Source organism: Archocentrus centrarchus, chromosome 19 (genome assembly GCF_007364275.1).
Source record: "Archocentrus centrarchus isolate MPI-CPG fArcCen1 chromosome 19, fArcCen1, whole genome shotgun sequence".
Taxonomy (NCBI): domain Eukaryota; kingdom Metazoa; phylum Chordata; class Actinopteri; order Cichliformes; family Cichlidae; genus Archocentrus; species Archocentrus centrarchus.
In genome coordinates this window covers 2,514,368-2,530,267 of record NC_044364.1, presented here as the reverse complement: position 1 = coordinate 2,530,267, position 15,900 = coordinate 2,514,368, and the positions used below count along the sequence as shown (strand labels likewise).

General features: G+C 43.4%; 1 protein-coding gene across 1 annotated transcript; it reads left to right on the top strand.

Annotated features, from left to right (window-relative positions):
- The first annotated feature begins 5,168 nt into the window (after positions 1-5,168).
- Positions 5,169-15,584, top strand: LOC115797753 (cerebellar degeneration-related protein 2-like). Its single transcript, XM_030754244.1, has 6 exons — positions 5,169-5,390; positions 10,027-10,139; positions 10,993-11,141; positions 11,227-11,391; positions 11,499-11,706; positions 11,921-15,584. Exons 1-6 carry the CDS (start codon positions 5,312-5,314, stop codon positions 12,686-12,688), a joined length of 1,482 nt encoding a protein of 493 aa, XP_030610104.1. The 5' UTR covers positions 5,169-5,311; the 3' UTR covers positions 12,689-15,584.
- Positions 15,585-15,900: the final 316 nt, after the last annotated feature.

Below are 15,900 nucleotides of genomic sequence, written 5' to 3'. Positions count from 1 at the left end.
ACATCTGAACACTCATTCACTGTCCCCCCCCCCCCCCCCCCCCCCCCCCCCCCCCCCCCCCTGTTGCTACAGACCAGCTGTGCCAGGGCCTCTTTTTTTGTCTTCAGTCACCCTGGAGACGAGGCTGCCTCTAAAAGAAGCAGGGGGTGGTGTTTGTGTGTCCATCCTTCTGGTGTCCTGCCACCTTACTCCCATGGCTCTTATGGGAATGTTTCTTGCAGTTGCTGTTGATTCACTTAAGTGAAACAAGAGAAAACTGTAATGGCTTGAAGCGCGGCTGATTTCTCCCCTGTGAGTTCCTCCTCGATTAGAGGTGGGGTGTTCTTAAGCAAAAGGTCTGCAGAGAAGAAGGAAAGAACAATTAGACTGTTTCTTTTCCTTTTGTGCTTATTTTCTGAGCGATCTGTCTCGCTAGTATGTTTTCTCCAGCTTGTTTAAAGAAGAATGGCCCCTGCTTGGGAAGCTTTGATGAAAGTCATTACAAGGAATTTCATTAGAGGATATGTGGGCATTCCAAGCTAAGTGGATTCATCCATAAATGACCATTACTCATTTCCTAAAGGTTTACCAGAATGCAGCGTAGAGTTCCTGCAGTGGAAGTGTGTTAAAGTTGCCTTTAACACACTTCCACAAGCTTCAGATAGTGCATCTTGGTCAGGTCACCGCTTTTGTTTTACACTGAACGACAGTTTCTTACATTTTACGCCCTCTTAGGCACTGTAGCATATTCAGTGGAAGTTAATACACATCATCCAGATTCCCTCTGACTTGCCATTTGTCCAGTTTGTCCAGTATGAAACACAGAGGTATGTATTGTATATAAAAAGGACTGCATGAACCACAGAGTGCACATAAAGGATGCAGCCAATGCAGAAATGCCTTAAACCTGCATTCTGTCTGATGGCCAGCAGGGGGAGAGTCCTCTGGTTTCAAAAGGAAGTCTGATTGTATGGAAGTCAACAGGAAAACCTTCACTGTAAACACTTTCCTTGTGAGTTTATGGCCTCAGAATAAAGAAGAACAATAAAACAGGGGATACAGGCTCAGCTTGTGATTGACAAGTCTACCGTATAAGCATCACGCTCATCATGTCTGGTTTCGAAACACCAGCACGGTGATGGTGGAACGTTGGCGATGTCTATGCAGTCAGTGGCATGCACTGCTAGTTTACAGTTTCAAAGAGTACGCCTGAGATTAAATAATGTTTTGCATTTCTGTGGATATTAGAGGGCTCCACCTTGTCAAATGCTTCTCATACAACTTGTATTCTTTTTGTATTTTAAAGCTGAGAGATGGAGGATCATGTTTTGGCCACCTAGTTAAAGAAGTCTTTGGGGCATTTGCTATGGTAGGATTTATAGCAGATTAAAGCTCTTCCATCAAAGCCTTATGGAAGTACAATTACAGGGATTATTGTTTTGGTCTTTAGGAATATTATGATGGAAACTTTCTTTAAGGGCATCAAACATATCCTTTAAAATATTTCTACAAATATTTAAAAATCTGAAATATAAAAAAACTAAAACATTTCTATTCATGTTTGCTGATTTGCAGTATAACTTGAGAACCTAAGAGCTGTATGAGTGGGGCTAAACAGTACATTTGTAGGCCATAAAAACCAAAACAATGAGCTGAAAGGCGATAAAAATGCACCAGTTGGGGAATAATTCTTTTCTCTGTCTCTTTCATTGTTACTGTAAATAGGTTAGAACAGCTTGAAATCCTGCATTGGTTGAATTATAAATGTGACATCTAAACTTTATTTCTTTATGTATTTCTCAGCTACATGATATTCTTTCATGTAGCTGAGAGTTACTCATTATTCAGTCAAAGGACTCTTTGGTGCAAATTAACTTATCATCTCCATTATAAATACTGTGGAAGGTTTATTGTAGGGATGTCATTGATATTGATGGAATAGCTCAGTGGTTTAGGGGTAGATAGATCAGAGTGCAACAATAGGCTGATTTGCATTGACTCCTGGGCAGTATGTTGTGAACAGAGGCCTCTGACTGAATCAGTCTCATTTCAGAACTTTAGGGAGCTTTGTGTTGACAAAGCTTTATGTTAAACCTGGTTTACACAAATGCACAGGAATCAATACATTTTATAGATTATAAATTTGCACTGTAACAAATCAGTATATTTTGAGCTTCAAAAGTATCCTGTATTATAAATTATAAAGTTTTTCCAAACTTAAAAGACAGGATGATTGAAGAATAGCAGCTCTTTAACATTTGATGAGCTGGAACATTTTATTAAGCAAGTATTTGTATTTTTTTTCCTGAACAAATTAAACAAAATTATTATTTTTTGATTGATTTGATTCACAATAGTCGATTCATGAAGGATTAATTCAGGATTTCTGCACCACTTCACAGTAACAGTGTTGAAACAGCCTTAATGCAATCAGTGATTAAGGGCTAAAAATTAACATTTACATTCAGAGGCTTGTAATGAGACCTGCTGGCTCAGTGCTTGTTTTCTGCGTCACACCTAAACATGGTGCTGGTATTATATGTTTAGTCCCTCAGGGGTCAGCTCCTGTTTCCACTAAATCCAACATTCACAGGCACAAGTTTTACTACACTGGAACGCGTAGCTTGTTATCCTGATCGTCGAATCTTCAGGTTTATTAGTTCAATCCGGACAACACTGGAAAGTAAAACTTCTTCATCGACGCCTGGTGTAATCGCTGAGGGTGGTCATACAAAAACGCATTCATGCATGCATTTACTTATTCTAACATCACTCTTTTTGCCGGTCTGTAAGATAATTCACAGAACTGTACTAGGCTTGTCCTCAATTTCCAACAATGCACTGTTCAAATATCAAACTCTCTGTGGTCACCTGGTTTTCTGTTTGCTGCAGTAATGAAACCTACATTTGGTAACGGTTAGGCACTAGGTGTTTGTTTGGTGCTGTGCTTCGTTCTGCTGCAGCTAACTGGAGGGTGACCCAGACTGACTGGATCAGCCACAGCGGGATTTTGGGTTTATCTCGCCTTCCTCATACTCTACCATTCACCATGCATACTTTACAGTCCTGTCATACTGATGAGCACATGTTCTTTTAGTATATGTTTTTTCTAAGTCTAGAGCCAGGCTGTGACATCAGGAACAGTTTGTACTGAATGTTCTTCACAGGAAAGACAGATTGAAGACATATTTCCCTGGCTTCCTCCAGCAGGGTTGGAGTTTTTAGTGCTTTGGAGATTCATGCGATGCAGCTACTTGGGAAAGAATGGGAAACCAACTGGGAAAAAAACATTGAAACCACTAAAATTCAAGCACTTAATTCTTGCTGATCTAGAACTGTGGAACCAGAGTGCGCACATGTATACTGTGAGTTTAGTGTAAAACATTATTTATCCGTGAATAAGCCGGATGCAACCTCATATGAACCCACAAAATGCTATTTTCTTACAAATGTGGCACAAATAAACTGACTTTCCAGCAGTGTAAGATTTATTCCCCAGAAGCATTGCCACAACAAAGAAATAATCAACTACAAAAAAAAAAAACAATTCCTTACTTTTTGTGCTAAGTTGGGAGTAAAGAGCACGTTGCTTTCAGCACACAAAACATCTGTTTGAATCACAGAACTGGTTATTTCCCCTCTGCTTTCATCCAACACAAAGCTGCTCTGAGTTCTGAGCAGAAGTCTGTTTTGAATCAAAGCTGTTGCACGAAGCAAGAGTTTGGCAACTTTTCATACACGTGTGCAGTAAAGTGGCTAAGCTGTGGAGGATGATGACAACCCTGTAAAGTCTCATTTTACATATTGTCATAGAACAATAATCACCAAAGTGGCTGCAGGTCAAATCTAACCCATGGGTACCCAGGAAATATCCCATTTTAGTCTCTGCCACAGCAGCTGGTATAGATAAGGCAAGTATTTCTGTATGCATGAGAACTGCCTGCCCAGCTGAGTTACTCAACCACAGTCCTCAGAGAAATCATCAGCTGACAGCAGGCTGTCACAGTGTCAGAAAGAGTAAAAACGGCTCCTCTGACTGGATCTCCAGACTGAGTCTGGCCTCCATCTGGAGCTTCAGTGTCACATCAGAGTTATAGATATCACTGTGTTATACAAACGTTGTGCTTGTCATCATTGTCCTGCTGCAATTTCGCCCAAGCTTTAGCTGTCACAAAGATGGCCTCACATTTAACTCAAGAATACTTTGGTATCCAGAGCAGCTCATGGTCAGCTCAACGACTGTGAGGTGCTGAGGTCCTGTGGCTGCAAAACAAGCCCAAATCATCACCCCTAACAGCTGGTGTGAGGTGTTTATGCTGATCTGCTGTGTTTGGTTTTCTCCAAACATGTCGCTGTGCATTATGGCCAAACATCTGCAACCTGGGTGCTACGTCCCCTTTTAATTCCTATGGCAGCAGTAAGAGTGCGCTCAGTTTTTCACAACTGCGTCTGCATTTTGGCTTAGCTTTTGTTGTGATATGTCAGGCGGTGTTGTTCATCTGAGGGCGCATTTACATCATTTTAGGATTTAGGATGTTGTCATGGCAAACATGAAGCACCAGCTCGCCCTCTAGTGGTGCAAAGAACACGCACCGTAGTTGAACAGGGTGAGATGAAGTTAGGTGAGGGTATTTTCTTTTTAAAATCAGACACAACATTTCAGACAGTTTTACATGAACCTCTTGCATTTTATTAGTACCAGTGTCAAATCATGTTAGCTCATACCCGGGCCTAATAAGCTTCTTTACAAAAAATGTGATCATTTAAGACAAATTTAGAGATTTGGAGTGATTCTTTCCTCTAAAGAAACAAGTTGGCACCCCCACCCCAACTCCCTGTATAGGTCTAGGGTACAAGTTTTTCCTTTAACTTGTCACCCATGTGTAGCTGTCTTAGTTAATGAGCCTAAATTATAGATGTGATGTCTTGAGGTCTCTTTTGCCATCAATCTAGAGGGCGCACTTGAACAGAAGCTAGCCGAGCGGAGACAATTGCATCTTACGAGCAGCACGTGAAGGCATCGTGAGAGCGGCGGGAGAGGAAGTGCGGTTATTCGCTGCCTGCCACGTCTGTAGGCTCCTGAAGCGGCGCAGGCTCCAGAGGCGGCTGGTCGGAGCACCGGGATGAGCCGCTGTGGGGCGGTGGTGGGGGGATGAGTGGGGGAAGTGGGAGTGACCGAGGAAGCGCAGAGGAGAGGAAGGCAGGAGGAAACACGTAGAGCCACAACACACCGCCGAGGAGCCCGTGCGCAGCTTCAAGGAGCGACCGCTGCCTTCTGGAGGATCCTTCCTGCAGGAGGTCTGTTATCCAGACGGAGCCGGAGGGGTAACCCATGCTGAGCTCAGGGAGAATGGAGGAATTCGTAACCGAGGAGGAAGAGCCGTGGTACGACCAGCAGGACCTGGAGCAGGGTAAGACAAGTCACCATCCTCCCTGCCCGCAGCATCCCGCATTTCTGTCAGCTTCTGGCACCGGCCGCTCAGCCGGCCTCCTCCGAACAAAGACTCTCTGTTATGGTGAGACACGGCAGAGACGTCATTTGGAGCCGTTTGCTCGCTTTTTAAATGCAATCACTAAAAACACCGAAGGAGGAGCGGGCAGCGCTTCTTTGACAACAATGCGTTGAAAGCATGCCAAGCAGGGCCTTTCATTGCTGGAACTAGTCAGCATCAGTGTGATGCACCCTACAGTAGACAGGAACTACTTTAGGAAGCCTTAATATTTCTTACTGTAACTAAAACGCATATTTTTAGAGATGCACCGATGGTGAAATTCTGGGTCGATAAGTTGATGTGCACTTATTTTTTTATTTCTTTATTAAAGGTTTTGTGCCAGGGGAACTAAAGGATCCCCATTCTAAAATATATGAGCCTGTTTAATTATTTTTTAAACATTTCGACCTGAGGAAAAGCCCTCATTGTAGCTTTTATTCATCACTAGGGCCGATATCAGCCGATACTGTTGTGTGGCCGATATCTGTGTGCACCACAGTGACGTTGTAATGCAGCTTGATGGGTGAGAAACAAAGCCTTTCGTGTCTTTTAGGTCAGAATTGCAAAACGTATTCCGCTCCAGCTCCACAGTGATAGATGTTTTTTCTCTACATTTTTGTAAAAAATTACACAATTTCATAATACATGGCCAAATGTTCTTTGTGGTTTATAATTTGGAATAATGTATGTTGTAACCATCAGGACTTGGTGAAGTCCCTCAAATTATTGTTGCTGTTTAACTTTGTCCAACTTTCTCCCGATTGGCTGCCCCTCATAAACATGAAGTTGGATGGCTCAGATGACCATATTAGGGATACCCACTCTTACTGACATCATACAGTGCCAAGAGCAGAAAACAGTGGTGCAACCCAAGTGTTGAGAGCAGTCGGAAGCCTGAATTTCTGGCTAACAGAGATTACTTGTACATATACTGACCTCATTATTTGAAACTTTGGTTGAACATGAGCATTCCTTATTGTAACACTGTATATATGACAAAGCAATTAGAAAAGCATCATAGGTCATCTTTAAAAGAGATTAAAAGGGTAGGCCAATCAACTGAACATACAGCAAACCTTTATAAGCCTTTTAAATGTATTTCAGTGTTTAGAAATTGCAGCTGATGTTCTACAGGATGGAGTTGGTATCAAGCAGTTTACATCTGAATGAAGGCAGCTTTTTATGCTCCAGTTCAAGGAAGCATTGACTGTCAGTGACTCAGGCGACTGCATTTTGAATGAAGTCACACGGTCGATTTATTGATGAATTAAACATCTGCACAGACAGCCGTGAGCCAGTTTGAAACCTATTCTGCACAATGAGTTGTATAATTATATGTTTTTAGGACTATATCTGCAGCTCCTGCAGGCACATGTTCTCTCCTCCACTTATTCATTTCCTTTCTCCCCTAATCTCTCAATCACCTGCTCTCTGGTCTGCTAACCATAATGGTAAGCTGCATTTCCCTTGACAAAGGCTCAGCGGTGCTGATGCTGTGATTCCACCTGACTAGAAGCACCCATGCACACACAAACATGCACATACTTGCCACGATGATGTCACAGATTGATAAGCTAACTTCTTCCCTGTGCGCAAAGCGTCACACATCGGGGAACCCGAAGGTAAAACTAGGTCTTTATTTTGGGAGCTGATGATGAAGAAAAGAGTGAAATTAGAAGAAAGATGGGGCAAATTAGAGGAACCGCATGAGAGTCAGAAAAATGAGCAGTATCTCTGTGCGGAGAGCTCAGTGTTTGGTGGAGCAGAGAGGATGTCGGAGCTCTCTTTCTCTGTGCTGGGCTTCATAGTGCTGACTGCCTGAGTTCGACTTCAGTCATGTGACATTTCAAGGTGCATCGAGTCCTTCGGAGAGGGACAGCACTCTCATTGTATTACCTTGTTGTCATGCAGGAATCTCTGGGAAGTCGGTGTTCATTAGGGTCACTCTGACCAGAGAGCTGTGGGGGCTTCGTGCAAAACAAATGTGGGTAAATTAGGATATTTTTCCTTTCAGTAGATTTTAATGGGAATTGGTCAAAGATACTAAACTGATTGTCTAATTCTAGCATTTGCCTGTTTCCAAACACACTCCCAATGGATCGGCCTCCCCAGAGGCTGGACCTCAACATTACTGAAGCCGTGTGGGATCGCCTTGACAGAGATTGGATAAATGCTTTTCCAGTTAGGGAGATAAACATCCTTCATACTTCAGTGAAATTCTTCATGAACAGTATATATTGGGCCAGTAAATTAAATAAAGAACAAAAAGTACAGTGTGAACAAAAAAAAACAAAAAAACTAACATTTATTGAAAACAAACTGCTCCCTTTGGTCACGTGGGAATGAAACTCTCTATTTGTGTGGACGTGGTAGATGTTAAACTGGGGGTGGGACTGCACAAACTAGCTATGATGTTGTTGCGTCTCAGATTTCAAGTCTTAACAGAGAGAAATGAAAAAGGCAGGATGCAGACATGTAGTTGGGATGCTTCTTTGTTTGAGCTTATTGTGCGTTAGCCTGAGCCTCTGCGGGCTGATGACCAAGAAACAAATATGTGGCTCGACCAGCTGATGAGCTCTTTAAGCACTCCTGTCACATCCTAAGTGTTTACATCACTCAGGAGTTAAGAGCAAATGTCCCAGGACATCTTTCTATAAATTGGTACTTTGACTACTGCAGTGTGTATTAAGGCAGTCTGTATTACAGAGAAGCACTAAATGATTCATTCGTGTCTGCTGAATGTTTCTAGGACCTTTTCTTTTACAAGGTTAGTCTGCAACACGGGAAAAGAGGAACCAGAGAAGTCTTGTTTTCCACATTCCAGCGAGTCTCATGGGTGATATGCACCTACCAAAAAAACAGGCTGTGGAAGACATCACTACGTACTGTAGTGACTGCATGGATTTGGCTGCAGATGCATTCACACATTCTTAGTTATAGATTATCATTTTTTTCCCCAAAGCATAAGCACACTCGTGGCTGGCTGCATGTATTGTCTGGAGAGCTTCTTCACACATGATGCAATTGTGTCGGAGGTCCGGCGTCAGTCACATCATCCTGTGTGGGTCTGTGTCCGGTCTGCTCGGAGCAAGCAGTTGTCCATGACGGGTATCGACTTGTAAAGATGTTTGCTTGTGCAGTGAGTTTTATTGATTCCACTTCTGTTCTCACTTCGTTTTCCTCCTCCTCTTCTTCTCTCCTCCTCCTCCTCTTCCTCTGTTATTGTCTTGAAACTGAGGCTTTAGGCTGTGTAGTGTTCACTCTCCTCCTGGCAGCCAAATAGACTCTGAGATCTGAAGTTAGACAAAAACTTTTGGATTGACTGGTTTTACTTTGGACTTTATTTCACTTCACCAAGACAACTTCTGAAAATTCAGTTTTCTTTTTATTTATAAGAGGAGCACAAACCAGGGTAACATTTATGCTTACTGTGTCATAATTATGTCAAAAAGGGAAAATCGTGGACAATCTTCTCGGACAAATACCTTGGAAATCAGACAGTGAACCAAAACAATAAACTAATGGGCACACAGAGAGAAGGGTTTGTCACTTTGAGCAACTTTAAGCAATCCCTCTCACATTTGATCCATTCAGACTGATCGTTTATACAGTGTCCAACGTAGAATTATTTAGCAAAACAAATTATTAAAAGAAACAGCAAATCAATACATTTACAACAGGTATGACAAGGAAATGATCATATAAATTCTTTTTAACCCATCACACAAATAAGACCTCATCAGTATATTTCTGAGCTGATGGTTAAGTGAAGGATTTCTCCGTGCACTCCTGCTTGTGTGCTTGCAACAATAGGAAAACGTTGCAGTGATGCAGGCCATCGGTTGCTTTGACGTTCTTGCAGCCTGGCATTGATCCAGTGGTTCACTATTCATTACTTAAGCCAGAACCAGGACTGCATGAGGCGACTTCATTGGCTGTTTAGTCCCTCGCTTTCTGGGAGGTCGCAAACCACATTTCGCTGACTCAGAGTCAGTAATGTAGGCCTTCAGTACCGCTGAGTCAGAGCACAGTTTGAGTGTATGATGTGACTCATCTTACTTTAGAGGTATGGTAGCAGCCGGGACGTATAAATTAAACACTAAAGTGCGGCGCAGTCGCAGTAAATTTATCTGCCTTTTGTCTCTCTGAGTGAAATCTCTATTCCTAATTTCTGAGGAGACGTCACTCCAAATAATCTTGGGTCCAATCTGTGACCTTCATATTCAGTCAGTGGAGAGCAGCAGGCTCGCAGGGGGACATGCTGCAGGGAGGAGCACTGCCTCTCTCTCTCGTCCCTCTATAATTGAATTGTCTGGTGCAGACTAAGGTGATGTGATGGATCATTGCAGACCAGTTATAACTGTGCTTAAAATAGAGCAGTGTGCTCTATTAAACGTGACAGAAGTAATCTAAATTGTGCAGCTGCATTAGGTCTTCCTCTGTGAGATTATTTTACTTTTATCATTGTTAATATTTATACCTCAGGTCTTCATCTGTTCCTAATTTTCTGGCTCTCTCCTCCTGCGCTCTGCTGTAATCTGCCTCTCTTTTCTAGATCTGCACTTGGCGGCAGAGCTGGGGAAGACTCTGTTGGAGAGGAACAAAGAGCTGGAGGACTCCCTGCAGCAGATGTACATCACTAATGAAGAGCAAGTGCAAGAGATTGAGGTGTGGACCTCAGAGCGATGCAAATGTTAAATTGATCAATATAGCAGCAAGTCATAACATTGCCATCACAAGGCACTCAACAGCATTGTCACAGAAAGTGCGACATGTCACAGATTCCGGTTTGCTCATGGTAACGACAACGCTTCTGCAATCCATAAAAAGGTGTTATGGAGTTCCACAGGGTTCTGTACTAGGACTGACACGTTCACGTTATACATGTTCCCTTAGGCAGTTTCATGGTAAGACTGCCTTCTTTCATCTAAACTATAACAGCTGCATCAGGAGCACCCGGTCTCAGAGTGATGCTGAAAACTGGTTTATGAATTTGTTATTTGACCATTGTAATTCCTTATTATCAGGATGTCCTAACAGCTCATCAACAAGCCTTCATTTCCAAATGGAAGCCAGATCATATTTCTCCCTCTCCATTTTCCTCAGCCTTCTGCTGTCACACTCCTCTCTGTAGAGCCAGCAGTGTGTTCAGCAGGAAGGCACCCTAACTGCTTTAAAGGGTCGTCTTAAAGAGGACCCTGGACTCTACTGAAGTAGCTATATGTGATTGATAATTGAAAATAATCTAAATAATTTATCTTATACTGGACCTTGGTGTGGATGCTCAGTTCATCCACAATAAGACAAATGTGTTAATTGATAATTTACTGATTAATGATTGATTTGATGATATTAAGAGAAATTACAGTGGTGTCCATTTAGGCTTTTATGATGTCACATGATTTTCAGCTTTTTTTTTTTTTATCCCCCTTTTGACTTTAAAGATTTGTAACATTGTTGCCACCTTATCTGAAGTTGTGCGTTTCAGTTGCACTAATATATGCACGTGTTTGTTTCCCAGTACTTGTCGAAGCAGCTGGAGGTTCTTCGGGACATGAACGAGCAGCACGCCAAAGTGTACGAGCAGCTGGACGGGACTGCCAGAGAGCTGGAACACACCAACCACACACTGGTGATGGACAGCAAGGCCTCGCAGCAAAAGATTGAGAGGTGACGGGACTGGGAGTTTTCCTTTTTTAATTTTCCTTACCTTCTTTTGTTCATTCATAAAGCTTTGTCCTTTTTTATGCTCCAGGTTAACAGGGACTATCGAGACTTTGCAGAACCAGGTGGAGTCTCTGTCAGGGCAGGTGGAGCAGCTTCGCTCCATGGAGCAGCTCCGGGTCAGGAGGGAGAAGAGAGAGCGACGCAAGACCATCCACTCATTCCCATGCCTGAGGGAGCTTTGTACGGCCCCCAGGTACTTGTTATGTCTTCCACAGTATGAAAAGAAGAGGAAACAGCTTCTTTAAAGCCACACTGAGACAGTGAAAAACCCTCATTTTTTCTCATCTGTTATTTTGTCAGGTATGAGGATGAGTTTGTGGTGGGCAGGGCTGAAAGTTTTACCGTGGAAGCCAAGCGTCAACCGTTTGAAGAAGAGAACCAGCACCTGAGGGAGGCGGTGTCGGCTCTGCGAGCTGCTGTCCGGGCTGAGAGGGGTCGTAGGGAAGGGGTGGAGAGGGAGTGCAACCTCCTGATAGCGGAGTTCTCCCGGCTGCAGACACGGGTGCAGGTAGGGCGCAAAATGATACACCGAGCACGTTTAACTCACATAACGTATATATATATTTAACGATGAAGTGTGACTCGCTTTTTGAGCCAGCCTCAGGAGGCCATTACAGGAACTGCAGCTTTAGGCACGGCTTCTTTTTTTCAGCCACTTCAGCCGAAGGTTGCTGCTTCTGTCAAATTTACTTTAAAATAAACCTGATCGTTTGTGCTCGCAGGATGCTGAGAGCTGCCAGGCGAGGGTTCGGGAGCTGGAGGTGGAGCTGCAGGAGCTGCAGCAGCTGCGTCGTGCTCGGACTTTCCTGCTGAGCGGTGAGGACGACGGCGTGGCTCTCACCCAGACTGTCCTCAGTATCACCCCGGAAACTGACACCTTCTTGGAAGTGGAGGTCGGGGAGACCGGAGGGGGCGTCAGGGAGGAGACTGCAGGTGGAGGAGGTGTTGGAGGTGAGGCATTACCTGATTCCAGTCCTGTGAGGAAAAGCTGCAGCGACACGGCGCTCAATGCCATCGTGGCCCGGGACGCGTCCGGCCGAAGGAGAGGCAGCTACGCTCTTCACGCCAACAGCGTGAGGAAAAGAGGGATGTCCATCCTCAGAGAGGTGGATGAGCAGTACCACGCCTTACTGGAGAAGTATGAGGAGCTGTTAGGCAAGTGCCGACGACACGAAGAGAGCCTGTGTCACGCCGGCGTCCAGACTTCCCGGCCTGTCTCCAGAGACCCGTCTATGAAAGACTGTGCCATGGGCCCCATCGTGGCACCTCCCCCTACCCCCACCCAATCACCCTCCACCCCCGAAGCCATTGAGAGCATCAGCAAACAGGTGGAGGCAGTGGATAAGCGGCTGGGGCAGAACACTCCAGAGTACAAAGCGCTTTTTAAGGAGATCTTCTCTCGTATCCAGAAGACTAAGATGGACATCAAAGCTACCAAAGCTGCCAAATCTAGCAAACCTGGTAAATCTGGTAAATCTAGTAAACACTAAATTTGCAGCGACTGGCTCTAGAGAGGATGACATCATTGCTATTTCCTATAGAGGGTGCTACTTTAAAACGGCTAAATTCAAGTACAGTTCAGGTTGGCTGAGGTCGAATCAGACTCCTGTGATCCAGAGCTGAAACCTTCCAGAAAACAAATAATCTGATTTGCATCAATTTGAAAACGTTGCAGAGCTTCAAGCATAAAAATGTGAATAATTTCAGTTCAGCCACCCATTCCAAAATCTGTCCTGGCTTCACTGCCTTACTAACTGTACCTAAAACACTAAAGGGTACCTAAGTGGTGCAGCTCGTGAGCCTCGCGAGTGCACTGAAAGCTAACGTTACGCAAAAACTAAGATAATTGCGTATCTGAGGAGAGACACGAGTACAAGCAAAATCTGTTATTAACACGAACTGTATGTGTTACTTTGAATATAAAGAACAAAACTAGCATTTGTGTCAGTATAAATAAGACAAAGATTGATTTCCTCACCTCACACGCCGCAGTGCAGCCTGTCAAAGATGACCTCGAGGTGCTACTTTTACTAATATCACTGCTTACGTTAATTCTGCTGAAACATTTTAGTCTGGATGAGGTTCCACCTTCATGTGTGTGACCGTACTTTGGTTTGCGATGCCTCAGCTTTTGAGGAATAGTTTGAGATTTTTGGAAAGCGTTCGATTAAAAAAATCCATACAAATAGCATGTTTATGTGGTTAATATGGAGCTACAGCTCATACTATCTACCACCCTTTTATCATGAAACCTAGCCTGGCTCTGCTGACAACAACCACGTTGTGCTTTTGTGGGGTTACCTGCCAGGTTATTTCTTGACCAGGAGCAGAAATATTATGAATGAATATAATACAGAGAGCCTGATGGATACTGGATTTTGGGGGCTAATAACATTTCTAGGGAGTAAATAATCCTCTACAGTACTGACTGTGCTCAAAACCTACGGCTGGCTGATACCTCACTAACAGGGTTACCTGCTGAGATTGAGTAACATGACGGTGGTCAGGGACGGGCGATGTTAAGAATATTTTTTATTAACTCTCATGCAGTACATTTCACAAAACTGGCATTTGTCAAGCTGACACTAACATAACTGGTAACCATGAAAATGCATTTATATAATCTAAGCTATCAAGTTGCAAATATCCACAGTTTGCACACTGGGGATCTGTTTAGCATATATGCAACCAGGTCTTGTTTAAGGTTTGATTTGAACACAACAGCTTACCGTGAAGTCGTCTCAGCTGTTAGGCAGTGCTGCAGACAGGGTTTCTAGTATGTGATAAAACCAAGTTCCTCAAGGGTCAAAGATTCTAATGCTCTGAATGGACATTTGAGGTCGGCTCCAGAAGTGAGTCAGTCATCATGTTAAAAGGCCTGGAGCAGACATTAAGCACGTTCACAGTTTGGTCTTCTTCTCTTCAGCCACAGCGGATCATCTGCCTCCATCTCACCGTATCCCAGTATCCTCTCCTGTCACACGAACCCTCTGTACGTCCTCCTTCACTACATCCGTGAACCTTCTCTTCGGTCTTCCTCTTTTCCTGCCTGGCAGCTCCATATTAAACATCCTAGATCCACTATCTCTCCTCTCTATCTGTCCAAACCACCTCCCTTACTTTCTCTCATACCACAAAACCTGAGCTTTCCCTCAAACCTAAGCATCTCTGGTCCTGTCCCCGTTGGTCACTCCCAACGAAAATCAAATCAAAACTAGCTGATGCTTAAAAAGTTACACAGGAAGATCAGAGACCTGGCCACCCTGTCTGCAGACAGTGCTGAGAGTATTTTCAGAGCCCATCTCTTCTGGACAAACAGTTTGATGATCCCATTTTTCTGCTAATTAGAAATGAAAGAAAACGCCGGTATATCTGTGATAGGCCCAGTAAATGCTACAAAGCTGCTGTCTTAGAGACAAGTCTGCAGACGGTTGTTTTCATTATTTCCTGGGCATTATGACCTCTCATACAGAACACAGTGAATATTATGACCTCTCATACAGAACACAGTGAATATTATGACCTCTCATACTGAACACAGTAAATATACAGCATAAGCATGTTTGGTTGTTGGGGAGAACACTGAATGAAGGTTTGTGAGGAACTCGCTTTTCTTTATTAGCTACACAGACTCACTAAATAGCTGATGTGTAACCAATATAAGGCTTCAAACCAGGGCTTTTTCTAACACCTAGCAGTCTTACCAAACTATAAAGCTAACCTGCAACATATTGCACCTTTTTCACAATATACAATACCTATGCCTTTTTTTTCTTGGTAACCTCCTGTATGTAAATCTTTGTTATAATGAATGTTATTACAGTTAAATATTTTATACGCAACTCTTCAGCGTCCCGGAGGACACACAGGCACAGCTGACGCCCGAGGGACCCTGTAAGTGTGTTTAAAGAAAACACACACACACACACACACACACACACACTGTGGAGGATGGATCCGAACAGTTACTGAACAGCTGTGGTGCGTTTGAGGTCAGCGCTCGTGTCTTTTAGAGTGATCCAAGTGAAATGAGAGAATATGTGTTAGCAATGCCAAACCAGAGCCTGTTATTATTTTAAAAAGGCTCGTGGGGGTCTCTGTACTGTAATGATTTACCTGTTGCACTTAAAATGTCTGACGCCTCAGCTTTTCATATTTAGAATAGCTATTATTAAACTGTACCTGTATTTTTTAATTTTGTGTGAATGTTTTTTTTCTTTATCAGTGCCGATATGTGAATGTTGATAACATACTGTCAGAATAAACTTATTTAATTTGCTTTACTTTTATTATCCAGTTGAAACGTGCGTTATTACTTCATAAGATATTGGCATTAATGTGTAGTCTAATCTGGTATTAGTTCCAATTATTACTGAACTAAGACTTTACCCTGTTAATAAAGCATTTACATAATGCATTCAGTCTCCTTGTTTTTGCTGTATCATGAAGCTGAGTAGTGACGTTCCATGAGCCTAGAACTGGATTGGGCAGCTGGGGATCAGACTCTAAGGCTTCTGCACCGTCCTAGGTCCTGGCCCCAGTGGTCGTGTCCCAGGTGAGGTAATGTGATGTGGTCCTTATGTGTCACACTTAGTCTGGCCCCTTACCCAAGACCAGTTTGCTTTCAGATACCCTACCAGGGGCAAATCACCCTGAAAAGCATAGCTCCTGGAATCACTGTCATGCAAACCCCTCGGAAGGT

Excerpts from the sequence above, each read along its gene's own strand:
- LOC115797753 (XM_030754244.1), top strand. The coding sequence starts at position 5,312 with ATGCTGAGCTCAGGGAGAATGGAGGAATTCGTAACCGAGGAGGAAGAG. Across the intron at positions 5,391-10,026 it reads CCAGCAGGACCTGGAGCAGG|ATCTGCACTTGGCGGCAGAG; the intron begins GTAAGACAAGTC and ends TCTCTTTTCTAG. Across the intron at positions 11,392-11,498 it reads GAGCTTTGTACGGCCCCCAG|GTATGAGGATGAGTTTGTGG; the intron begins GTACTTGTTATG and ends TTATTTTGTCAG.